Here is a 13,416-nt window from a genome sequence, read left to right on the forward strand (position 1 = left end):
AGGCTACAGTCCATGGGGTTGCAAAGAGCCGGACACGACTAAGTGACTGAGACACACAAAAGGCTTCTTCCAAGATCCTGGGCTCTTAATTCAGTGAGAACTCAGCCATTGCTCTCATCAAGTATCCACTGTCTATTATCATGTACCACCAAATTTTGCTAATTTTATCAATAACCATCAGTTCAGTTCAGAGGCTCAGTCGTGTCCGACTCTTTGCGACCCCATGAATCACAGCAAGCCAGGTCTCCCTGTCCATCACCAACTCCTAGAGTTCACTCAAACTCATGTCCATCGAGTCGGTGATGCCATCCAGCCATCTCATCCTCTGTCATCCCCTTCTCCTCCTGCCCCCAATCCCTCCCAGCATCAGAGTCTTTTCCAGTGAGTCAACTCTTTGCATCAGGTGGCCAAAGTACTGGAGTTTCAGCTTCAACATCAGTCCTTCCAAAGAACATCCAGGACTGATCTCCTTTAGGATGGACTGGTTGGATCTCCTCGCAGTCCAAGGGACTCAAGAGTCATCTCCAACACCACAGTTCAAAAGCATCAATTCTTTGGCGCTCAGCCTTCTTCACAGTCCAACTCTCACATCCATACATGACCACTGGAAAAAACCATAGCCTTGACTAGATGGACCTTTGTTGGCAAAGGAATGTCTCTGCTTTTAAATATGCTATCTAGGTTAGTCATAACTTTCCAAGGAGTAAGCGTCTTTTAATTTCATGGCTACAATCACCATCTGCAGTGATTTTGGAGCCCAAAAAAATAAAGTCTGACACTGTTTCCACTGTTTCCCCATCTATTTCCCATGAAGTGATGTGACCAGATGCCATGATCTTCGTTTTCTGAATGTTGAGCTTTAAGCCAACTTTTTCACTCTCCTCTTTACTTATTGTCCCCAAACTGATTTTCCTCAATTCTTGTTTTCTTCTCAATATCTCTTCAATTCCAGTAGTTAAAATTCTGTGTCTGGCACCTGGGAGCTCAATAAATATTTGTTCTATATATAAATTATTTTTCTCCCTTAGCCTACAACTTTTCATTCTGGCTGCCTATTATAATTTTCATAATCCATCCTATATTAGTAATTAGTGATTGTTTATTAAGCATCAGATATCACGTTAAACAATCTGCATGTATTATCTTTGTTCATCCCCAAAAGTCAATGATGTAAGGACATTATTATTTCCATTCTTAAGGGAGGAATGTAGAAGCTAAGTGTTACTGAATCATTTGTCCCAGCATTTGCTCTCAGGCCTGTCTGCCTCCAAGGTACACTCTTATAACCAGCACATTTTATTGTTTCCAGACTTTTCTTGATAAACTCCACACTAGCCCTTATTTGTTCCCACAATCCTTCTGAATGCTTCTGTTCCCATAAGGTCCTCAAGTGGTTGTAGCAAGTAATTAATGCAGTATATTAGAAAGTCTCAAACAACAACCAAAGTGCATTTTAAATTATATTCTGAAAGGATAAAAGGGACCATGTTAGACAATATTCACAATCTTTGTTAGTTGACAATGTATTCAATCAAAAAACATGTCCCTTGACACACAAGGAAAGGAGTCTATAGTTCCCCCTTCTTCACCTGCTAGCCTCTTATTGGAATTTTGTCCTGTGGTCAAGAATAGCTTGTGTTCTATTGTAGATAATGAAATATAAAGAATACTTAGCAAATAAGTGATTATAGTGTTCTTCACCTGGTAGAAGAGGCACTTAACAAGTAGCAGTATATGTTTCCTCTACTAAAACTGCATTTCAGTTCAGTTCAGTCACTCAGTCGTGTCCAACTCTTTGTGACCCCATGAATCACAGCATGCCAGGGCTCCCTGTCCATCAACAACTCCCGGAGTTCACTCAGACTCACGTCCATTGAGTTCATGACGCCATCCAGCCATCTCATCCTCTGTCGCCCCCTTCTCCTCTTGCCCTCAATCCCTCCCAGCATCAGAGTCTTTTCTGATGAGTCAACTCTTCGCATCAGGTGGCCAAAGTACTGGAGTTTCAGCTTTAGCATCATTCCCTCCAAAGAAATCCCAAGGCTGATCTCCTTCAGAATGGACTGGTTGGATCTCCTTGCAGTCCAAGGGACTCTCAAGAGTCTTCTCCAACACCACAGTTCAAAAGCATCAATTCTTCAGCGCTCAGGCTTCTTCACAGTCCAACTCTCACATCCATACATGACCACGGGAAAAACCATAGCCTTGACTAGATGGACCTTAGTCGGCAAAGTAATGTCTCTGCTTTTGAATATACTATCTAGGTTGCTCATAACTTTTCTTCCAAGGAGTAAGCGTCTTTTAATTTCATGGCTGCAATCACCATCTGCAGTGATTTTGGAGCCCCCCAGAATAAAGTCTGACACTGTTTCTACTGTTTCCCCATCTATTTCCCATGAAGTGATGGGACCGGATGCCATGATCTTCGTTTTCTGAATGTTGAGCTTTAGGCCAACTTTTTCACTCTCCTCTTTCACTTTCATTAAGAGGCTTTTGAGTTTCTCTTCACTTTCTGCCATAAGGGTGGTGTCATCTGCATATCTGAGGTTATTGATATTTCTCCCAGCAATCTTGATTCCAGCTTGTGTTTCTTCCAGTCCAGCGTTTCTCATGATGTACTCTGCATAGAAGTTAAATAAGCAGGGTGACAATATGCAGCCTTGACATACTCCTTTTCCTATTTGGAACCAGTCTGTTGTTCCATGTCCAGTTCTAACAGCTGCTTCCTGATCTGCATACATATTTCTCAAGAGACAGGTCAGGTGGTCTGGTATTCCCATCTCTTTCAGAATTTTCCACAGTTTATTGTGATCCACACAGTCAAAGGCTTTGGCATAGTCAATAAAGCACAAATAGATGTTTTTCTGGAACTCTCTTCCTTTTTCCATGATCCAGCGGATGTTGGCAATTTAATCTCTGGTTCCTCTGCCCATTCTAAAACCAGCTTGAACATCAGGAAGTTCATGGTTCACGTATTGCTGAAGCCTGGCTTGGAGAATTTTGAGCATTACTTTACTAGCATGTGAGAAAACTGCATTTAACTTTCAGCAAATAGTATAGAGACAGACCAATGAGGGCAGAGGAGAAGGGAGACAGTGGCAGAAAGGGAGAGGGAGAAAGAAAGGGAGACTGAACTAGAGAGAGCTCATAAAATAGCAGGAGATTGTTAGTGCTAAAGGAGTAATACAAGCAATAAATGCTGCACAAGCTCAGAGGCGCTTGCTTTAAACTTGGATAGGGCAAAAGATTCTATAGAGGGGATAGGACTTGAGCTGTGCCATAGAGGATGAAGTAGGATAGGCAAAGAGAAGGTAGGATGTAATTACAAGAGAGAGGAATAGCATGAGAAACGGTTCAGAGGCAGAAAAGCTTAAATTGCCTTGGGGAAAGAATGAACGGACCATACTACCTGGGGTGAAGTTTATGTGGCACGCAATGGTATGAGATTAACATGGATGAATAGAGATGTTGAGGGTACTTGAGTCTCAGGTTAAAGACGTTTGAGTTTCTCCCACTGGCAACCAACCGGGAGCTATCAAGAATTTAAAAGTGGAATAATATGGTGAAGACGTGGCTTTAAAATGGATTGACCAAGGAAGCGAGACGCAAGGAGATGAGGAAGGCATCCACCGCACAGATGAATGAAGGATGATGCAGCCTATGTAGAAAAAATGGACAGAATTTGGTGACTAATAGAAAGCAGGAGTGAGCTGGTTCTCTGTATCTCTTGTCTTCAACATAACAGAGCATTTACTTAGGAGTCCCACAAGTCTTAAAAGAAGAGAAATTCAGGACTTCCTTGGTGGCCCAGTGGCTAAGACTCCATACTCCCAATGCAGGGGGCCAACCATTCCTGGTTGGGGAGCTAGATCCCATATGCCACAACTAAGAGTTCACATGCTTTTGAAATATTGTGTTGGAGAAGACTCCTGAGAGTCCCTTGGACGGCAAGGAGATCAAACCAGTCAATCCTAAAGGAAATCAATCCTGAATAGTCATTGGAAGGACTGAAGCTGAAGCTCCAATACTTTGGCCCCCCAATAGGTAGAGCCAATTCATTAGAAAAGACCCTGATGCTGGGAAAGATTGAAGGCAGGAGAAGAAGTGGACAACAGAGGATGAGATGGTTGGATGGCATCATCTACTCAATGGACATGAGTTTCAGCAAGCTCTGGGAGATGGTGAAGGACAGGGATGCCTGACTTGCTGCAGTCCATGGGGTCTCAAAGAGTCAGACACAACCGAGTGACTGAACAATGCCACTACTAAAGATCCCACATGGTGCAACTGAATCTGCACAGCCAAATAAACAACTTTTTTTATTTTGAAAAAAAGAGAAATTCAAAATTACTTTATTCTGAAACAAAGAAATTCAGAATTAAGAACTAGGAGACTGAGAATGTGAAACCCTGACACTCATTTGAAAAGTTTCTTAGTAGACCCTAATTTATCTGTTCAAAGGGAGGATGTAACTTCCAGGAAGGGGGCTATCACCATTGTTCATTGTTAACTTTTTTGTTCATCAAAACACCATGAGAAACATTACCCAACTCACTCATACCACACACATACACATCCTAAAACTCCATAGGTTAACTTTACAAGACCTCAGATATTACTTCAACAGTGTCTCTTGTTGATAATAGTCATACAGTTTCATTATTGCTAAATAAACTCTTCAGTAATAGCCAGCAGAATAAAGAATTATGGAAGGATACTTGATAAGAAAACAGAATGATCATCCAAACCAACCCTCTTTGTTTTATTGGAGAAACTGAGACCAGGGAAGTTATTTTCCCTTTTAATCAGGAAACACAACTAGTGTTAACACACAATTATTATTTAGCACATGTGTGTGTGCATGCTAAGTTGCTTCAATCATGTCTGACTGTGCAACCCTATGGACTGTAACCCACTAGGCTCTTCTATCCACGAGATTCTTCAGGCAAGAATACTGGAGTGGCTTGCCATGCCCTTCTCCATGGGATCTTCATCTGGGTCTCCTGCATTGCAGGCGGGCTCTTTACCATCTGAGCCACCTTGGACTTCCCTGGTGGCTCAGACGGTAAAGGGTCTGCCTACAATGTGGGAGACCCAGGTTCAATTCCTGGGTCAGGAAGATCCCCTGGAGAAGGAAATGGCAACCCACTCCAGTATTATTGCCTGGAAAATCCCATGGACGGAAGAGCCTGGTTGGCTACTGTCCATGGGGTCGCAAAGAGTAGGACACGACTGAGCGACTTCACTATCTATCTAGTGTTAAAAGCAATTATTGGTCTCATCTTACAAGTGATGGCTGGGTAGTGGGAATAGAGAAATCTTTCAGGAAGGAACAGAGGTGAACCCAAAGAAATGTAAACTTCACTAACTTGGACCCTATAAGTTCTAGGGAAGTGCCCCAACAATTTTGCACTTATGATTTTGAGAGCTTTCTTTTTGTTTTTTCTCAAAGAGATTCCCTCAAACTGTAGTTTAGGCTGTACAAAACCCCTAAGAATCAGTCAGTTCAGTTCAGTTCAGTCACTCAGCCGATTCTTTGCGACCCCATGAATCGTAGCACGCCAGGCCTCCCTGTCCATCACCAACTCCTAGAGTTCACTCAAACTCACGTCCGTCGAGTCAGTGATGCCATCCAGCCATCTCATCCTCTGTCGTCCCCTTCTCCTCCTGCCCCCAATCCCTCCCAGCATCACAGTCTTTTCCAATGACTCAACTCTTCGCATGAGGTGGCCAAAGTACTGGAGTTTCAGCTTGAGCATCATTCCCTCCAAAGAAATCCCAGGGCTGATCTCCTTTGGAATGGACTGGTTGGATCTCCTTGCAGTCCAAGGGACTCTCAAGAGTCTTCTCCAACACCATAGTTCAAAAGCATCAATTCTTCAGTGCTCAGGCTTCTTCACAGTCCAACTCTCACATCCATACATGACCACAGGAAAAACCATAGCCTTGACGAGACGGACCTTACTTGGCAAAGTAATGTCTCTGCTTTTGAATATGCTATCTAGGTTGGTCATAACTTTTCTTCCAAGAAGTAAGCATCTTTTAATTTCATGGCTGCAGTCACCCCTAAGAATGGGATATACTAAATAGTTTAGAGCCCTCTAGAAATTCCTTGAAGATGTCAGTGATCTATTTTATTAGTTATTACAAGTCCAAGTGACCACCCTGTGGCCATCTTTTATATTTGTTAGATATATCAATAAGACTATTAGAAAATATAATGTTTAAATCTTTACAATCTAAGCAAAAGATCTTTTCATACCGATGTTTAGGATTTCTTTCCATTTGGCTTGAATTTAAACACTTCTATCGAAATTATATTTCTTCATAACATATAACTTCGGAAGCAGTTATAAGTGAGATCTTAAACAAAACTGTTTTGTATGTTTGTTGCATGTTCATGCCCCAGAAATATGCTATAGAATTTAAAGCCATGAAAATCCTGATTCCTATCAACATGGAGATTTATCATTATTTGTGATATATGTCCAGCTTGGTTTCACTTTAAAACCACAAATAAAGTTTTAACAATGGACATTTTTCTCAGTGAGAGGTCTATGATCAAACTAAACATCTCTCTGAAACTGATTAGGTCCTGAGGTTTTCAAATTCAATATTCGGCAAATATAGAGCATTTGTTTGGCCGTAAGAAATAATTAAGAACTTCAGAGTTTGTGCAATTCTCCTGAGCCTGCTCCTCTTTTCTGATAACATGATAATTGGACATAACCTCGTCTGGTCTTGGGCCTCACTTTATATAAGATTGAGGCAGAATAAATCACATACAATTAATCTTTTGAGGATCTAGGTGACATTGCTTTACGTTTGCACATCAGCAAGTCCTTTGTTTGCTAGTAGTCAAGTGCAGTAATGGAAATTTTTGTTATTAAATGCTTTATTTCTTGTTCCTCACTCCCAGCTATCCTGAATCCAGAAAAAGACACATAGTCATTCTGTGAAGACAAAGGAACATTGAATAGTTAATTACATAACAGATAGAGCTGTCCACTGTGTATTCATTCTTGTAACGAGTTGCTAGAAGAGAAATTTGCATATTTAGTTCAAAATCTTATAAAATAGAAATGAGATGGATTGTTTTAGCAGTTTCATAGTTTGTGTAGTAACCATAACACTTCATGGAAGATCTGACTCAAAATACCACAAGGCTCTAAATAAATGGAAGAGGAATGCCCTACAAACATCCGCAAAGTGGTATCTCCACTGACAAGATATATTTAATAATGTTTAAAATTCACTTTTCCTGTATAAACAGTATCACTGTAAACCTAGGGATGGCATTTGCTTTCTCAGAACTGAAGTCTCTTTCTTCCAGTGATAGGCCTAAATTTAAATCAGCAGAAGTCACTGAGTTGTTTTTGTAGCATTTTCATTGCTGGAAGGGACCTCCAGAGGTCACCTAGTTCATCCCGATCTCCATCCAGGACTCTTCCTCATACTGAATATAGCTGTATAGCGATCTGCATTAAGAAAGCTTTTAAAGATCCCTGGGGTTAGTCAAAAAATAGCTAATATTGGCCTGATTCATAGAATAGCATTATATGTATGTCAAAATAGCCACCTTCATCAGGAAAGACATCCATCAGGGCTAAGTGCTACTAGTAGCTTCAAAAGGGAAAGCATTATTTTCTCAGAGAAAAGGGTGGTAAATTAAGGAAATGACCAAGTGTGTTGCTATTTTTTTGTTTAGGTGTGCATTTGAATGCTTATCAAAAAAGAAACATTGACCACTGCAGGGGAAGCCCGGAAGTAGCTGAGGGCAAGCAGATCACAACTCTTTAACAAGTACTTTCAAATTGCTACAGAGCTCAGAGGGGGACTGTTATCTCAAACAAGATCTGATTAGCATCAGGTTAGTGATGGGCAGATGGTAAAACATAAGAATAATATTGACAGACCTGCTTTATAAATGGTACCTTTTCCCCATAATCGGCTGAGTTTGTTAGAGTTGATCGTTTTATTTCTTCAACTCCATCAAACTTTGGGTCCAATGGACAGGAATTTAAGTGTCATTTCAATTTTCTAAGACAATGACACTATTGTTTTATAGAGAAAGTATTTCTCCACAATTATTGGACTTCTGAATTATTGGATTGAAGTACTACACTAGAATCTAGAAATTCAGCTAAAAGGAGAGCTGATGCTCTTAGCTGGATTATTGCGGGCCTTTAAGCCTTTCAGTGAAACTTGATAGAGAATTTAGATAGGTCTATAACTTATGAAGTGAGGAAAATGAACTGCCCCTTCTCCCCACACAACTGTCCCAAGTATCTGCTTGTTTTTGTGTATTAACACCAGAGTTTTCCAAGTAATATTGTGTTTGGTTACATAAAAGCCTGCTCAACCACGGATGCTTTCAGGTGGGAACTGGGGGGCTGGATGGAAATAAGGTTAGAGGCTTTTTTTAAATCACATACCTTCTTGGCAACTTTCAAATTATTTTGTGCCTGGGGTGCGCCTTCAAAAAAATTCATTTGAAAATATATCATTAAAAAAAAAACCACACATAAAGGTACCTCTATGTTCTTATAAGTTTAAACACAAAGTCTGGGTTACAGGAAGTGGAAAGCTTGACTACTGTACTGGCCTCTCCCAGCCTCCTCTGTAATTCCTGACTTTGAAAATGGGAATTCAGCCATTGAGACTTTTTGATGTGCAGCTGCCTTTCTCAGAGAACACTGACCAACTAACAAAGTCTTCAAGTTGTCTTTCTTCTTCCTTTTGTGAAAGCAGAAGACAAAAGGAAAAGGCAATGTCTCTTCAGTGTCTCCTTAGCTATACATCATCCCCACAGTGGACATCTAAACTTAATGTGCAGTCCACATATTCACCATAAAACTTGGGCACTTAAGGTAAGGAAATACTTCTATAGTTACTTGGTATATTGAGCAGAGTTAGGTGTTTTCCTCCCTTAAACTACTCAGATAATTGTCCCTAACTAGTTTGCATATACAGCCTTTAAGAAGTGTTGTTTTTTAAAGTTGCCAGCCTAACAAATTTCCATAGCAGAATTCCAAATAGAAGAAACTGAATCAGCTTTAAAGAAAGATCATCAAAATAAAGGAGTATAAGGAAAAGCAGAAAGTGGCACATTCTGTCATTTTTATTACCAAAAAAGTTCAAACCATTTACATGCTGACATTAAATGCCATATGTAAGTTCACTACAAGCAAACTTTTTTAAAAATATACATACTGTATATATTTACATTCAAGTTTGAGTAACTGGTGTCAAGGTATAGTTCAGGGTCTTTACTCACCCTGTGCATTTGTTCAGCTACTAACTAAACAGAGATTGTATCTTCACTTAGGCACCTGGAGAGGTAGAAACTGCTTTTTTTTTTGGGGGGGGGGGGGAACCTGTAGTGCAAATGTGAGGATCAGGGTTGAAGCAGCTTATACACCAAGGAGGCCTTAAGTATAACTAGCTTTGGTCATCAGAAGCTGAATATATGTAGCCTTGCCTTTTAAATTAAAACCAGATAAAACCTTGGGTAGATGCTCTTCTGAGCACATCAGGGGGTTGGCAGTTAGCAAGGAATGCTCTGCCACTCTGCAGGGGAAACTGCATATGAATAAGTTAGGCAACATAGCAGTAGGGCTGGGCTGGCAGCTGGGCACCTTTTCCCTGATAAGACACAATACACAGATGAGTGGCTTTAGAGACTTCAAATTAACATCTGTACACCCACAGCCCGGAACTCAGAAGCCACCAAGGTATTTCCTCTCCCGAGTGAAACCGCTCTTATTTCCACCATGCCCACCTCCATTCCAAACTGAGCTAATAAGTCTCGAGAGGGGTGGGGTGGCCCACGAGTTCTGCAGCCCACAGTTCGCCAGCGACGTGACTAAACCTCAGGATGGCTCCTGGGCCTGAGAGGGGCTCCCCGGGTTCTTGCCAGACTTGGCAGGGCTCGGTCCTGAGAGGGGAAGCTGGAAGGAAGCCACGGGGGTGGCCGAGGGCAGAAGCCCTTCCCGTTCCCTTTTCTTCTGTTTCATCCTGCGGTTCTGGAACCAGATTTTGACTTGGGTGTCATTCAGTTGCAAAGAGTTGGCTATCTCGATGCGTCGGGCCCGAGTTAAGTACTTATTGAAATGAAACTCCTTCTCCAGTTCTGTCAGTTGCTTGGTGCTGAAATTCGTGCGGATCGCGCTGGAGGGGGTGGCGGCTCCATACTCCGCGAATTTGCCTGCAACGTAAAGACAGGGCGTCGTCAGCGTGGCGAGATGACACGGAGACGCGACTTGGGAGAGCTTTGGGGCCACACTAGAATCAGAGTTACTGAGCGGCCCTTCTGGGCCTCCGAACACAGCTGTGCCGAGAGAAAAGCTTCACGGAGCGCTCCTTCCCGCAATTTTCTCAACCCCTGGCATTCGGGGCACGCTCAATGCAATTCGCCTGGTTTAATAATGCGTGGGGCCGCGTGTTCCCCATAAGACCCAAACCGCCGTCCACAGGGACCGCTGCAGCGCGCCCTCGGCTCAGTTCCGCTGGGCAGGCTCGTCCCCAACCCCAGTCGCGTCCGTCCGTCCAAGGCTCAAGTACTTACTTTTCTTCGGCGCGTTCCTCTTCACTTTCATCCACTCGAACGTGCTGAAGGCGGCAGGGAGGCCGGAGGCTGGGGACGCACACTTGGGGTAGACGCCGGGAGCGGGGGACGCGGTCTGGAAGGCCCCAGAGTGGCCGTCGGTCGGCTCTTTGAGACGCGCCGAGAAGGGGCCCGGGTCTCCGAAGGCCGCGTAATCCACCTGGCCACTGAGGAGGAAGGAGCCGCCTCCAGAGAAGACAGCCGAGGTGGCGTAATGGACGTGCGCCCCGCTGTCGTCTGCCGGCCGCCCGAGCGCGCACGGTAACTCGTATGCGGGCGCAGACCCCGGCAGGCAGTAGTCCTCGCCCCCGGCCTGGACAGGTGCGGCGCCTGGCTCGTAGGCCCCCTCTAGGGGGCAGGGCGCGTACGCGGGCGCGGCAGGCCCGGGAGGCTGCGCCGGGGCGGCCGGGGGCGAGGGCACCGCTCGCGCCGCGGCCAGGGGCAGGCAGCTAACAAACGCGCCGTCGCCGCTGCCCAGGGGGAAGGCGGGCTGCAGGACCATGGGCCGGGCGTCGGCGCGACAGAACTTGGGCGCGAAGCTCAGCAAGTCGCCGCCGTCCCGGCCGCACGACACGTAGTCGAGGTAGGAGCTCATGGTTCTGGCCCACCCACCGGAGGGCGCCGGCTGGGCCTGGGTGTGGGGTCCGCAGGACCGCCGCGCTCTGCGCCGTTCCGCCTCCCCTGTCTAGTCGACCTGCCCTCGCCGAGCCATGGCGAACCAGCCGGGGGTAAATAGTGGCCTAATATAGAGGCGGGGGTGGCCACGTGGCGCCGGCCGGCCAATGGGCGCCGTCCCCGCACGGCCCGGGTCCCGACTGGCGCGCGGCTCCACGCGCCCGCCGGGCCGCCAACTTTGCCAAACAGGCGGGAGGCCGCCGCCCCGCGCCCCAACCCGGCCCGGGGGACAGCCTCTGGCCCCGGGGCTGCTTGGCTAAGGGCGGAGCCTGAGCGCTAAACGCCCGCTTCCCGGACAGGTATTGGACAAGTTAGGGGCAGAAAAGCAGGAAGGGGCGCTCGGGGGAAGAGGAGAGAATGGAGAGGGGGAGAGCCTGTTCTACACCATGGGTGGCTAGCCCCTCGAGTGTGGATGGTGGGCGCCGCGGTGTGGGAAGGGTTAAAAGGCCCTACGGAACCCCTTCCTAGCCTCCTCCAGGGAAGGTAAAGTGATTTCTCTTCCCTTTTTATCTGAACCCTATGTGCTTTCAGTATTCTTGGCACTGGTGATATCTCTGGTGCTCAGACGGTAAAGAATCCGCCTCCATCGCGTGAGACCTGGGTTCGATCCCTGGGTTGGGCAGATCCCCTGAGGAGGGCATAGCAACCCACTCCAGTGTTCTTGCTTGGAGAACCCCATGGGCAGAGGAACCTGCTGAGTTACAGTCCATGGGGTCGAAAAGAGTCGGACACGACTGAGGGACTAAGCACAAACCTGGAGTAGACGTTTAATTTTACTTTTCCCCTCACCCGCGATTTTGGAGACATAAATTTTATGCTGTAGGTGTTGTGTAGTTGGGACGGCACAAAAGCTTCACTTCTAGGCTAGATTTTCGCATTACTTCGCAGCTTCTTCCACTGTTCCATTTGTGGTGCATGAGAAGCGACTGTTAAGAGTGCGGATTTTGATTTGGACAGAAGATACAGTTTCTGCCTGTGGGACGTTTAGCAGATTATCCTCGTGGACTAGTTTGTAAAAGACAGAATCTGCCGTTGGATGAGTCGCTCGCTCTGTTCCTCTCTGGGAGGTTGGCTCTCGCATCCGTGCTGCGCCCGCTTTTTTAGAGGTACTTTGGCTCCAGGGCGCAAAGGCTTCTCAGGGACCCGTCAGATCTCAGAGGTTTGGACGGGCTTGTGCCTCTAAGCAATTAAAGCTTCTGTTCCATCAGATAAGTGCTGCGTCGTCTCTTGCGAGTGAAATCTGAGGGCTCACAATGTTAATGGGCTCACGTCTTTCCCTTGATAATATGGTTTTGTTTACTGAGTGTAGAGAGAGGGGAAATAAAAGTGCAATTGGCACAGGAAATGGTGGGTAGAAGAGTTACAAAGCTTTACACTGACAAACTTTCCAACTTCCTTGAACATTTTTTTTTAATGTTTCCTTCTTTAGGGCTCTAGGAAAAGTAACAAGCTAAATAAATAAATAGATGTTATTTACACACAGCAGTAATGAAAGAGGGTGGTTTCCTAAACTCTGTGTGAATAAAGAGCCTACTCTTGGCTTTTTCAAGTGCTTTTAAGAACTTGATCTGTTATAGCCTCTGAGTTATGGTGACAGAGGTTTTATTATTGTTTTACTGATCCACTTGTCATGAAAGAGCGATTGAGCCCTTGCCTAAAATTCCACTCTGAGGAAGTCTGGAAAATAGGAGTGGTTACAGTCCAGGGAGCCAGTTCCCTACAGGTATGTGAACTTGTGAATAAACAGAGAGGCACCGAAAGTGTTAACCACAGTGCTGAGGCTGAAGTTGAGCCAGGATGGGGGAAGGCTAAGCCAGGAGGGGAGGGGATAGGTAGAGAGTGGACACCAAGGAATGAGCACAGAGCTGAAGAGGTCTAGGATTCCTGCACTGCTGAAGTTCTTGGATTTCGCTGGGAAATAAAATTCTGGGCTGGAAAATAGCCCTTCAAGCTTGATATTGCTACTTCAATTATCTCCTGTAGCCAGTCACACAGCAAAGGTCCTAAATAGTTTTTATTTTCTAAATAGTTTTTTAAAAGAAAAAAATTAAGGCTCTTCTCTAGCACCTTGGCTGGGAAATAATTGACCTCTTTGGAGCTAACTCAGGCTTCAAATATATAGGCATTTCTTCACT

The 13,416-nt window shown here is 45.0% G+C and overlaps 1 protein-coding gene across 1 annotated transcript; it reads right to left on the bottom strand.

The window, feature by feature from the left end:
* Positions 1 to 9,084: 9,084 nt before the first annotated feature.
* HOXD1 (homeobox D1) lies at positions 9,085 to 11,495 on the bottom strand. The gene is made up of 2 exons (XM_069574292.1): positions 10,568 to 11,495; positions 9,085 to 10,207 (listed from the first exon to the last, which is right to left on the bottom strand). Exons 1-2 carry the CDS (start codon positions 11,199 to 11,201, stop codon positions 9,873 to 9,875), a joined length of 969 nt encoding a protein of 322 aa, XP_069430393.1. The 5' UTR covers positions 11,202 to 11,495; the 3' UTR covers positions 9,085 to 9,872.
* Between the last annotated feature and the right edge of the window lie 1,921 nt (positions 11,496 to 13,416).

The sequence above is a fragment of the Ovis canadensis genome, chromosome 2, assembly GCF_042477335.2.
Source record: "Ovis canadensis isolate MfBH-ARS-UI-01 breed Bighorn chromosome 2, ARS-UI_OviCan_v2, whole genome shotgun sequence".
NCBI lineage: Eukaryota > Metazoa > Chordata > Mammalia > Artiodactyla > Bovidae > Ovis > Ovis canadensis.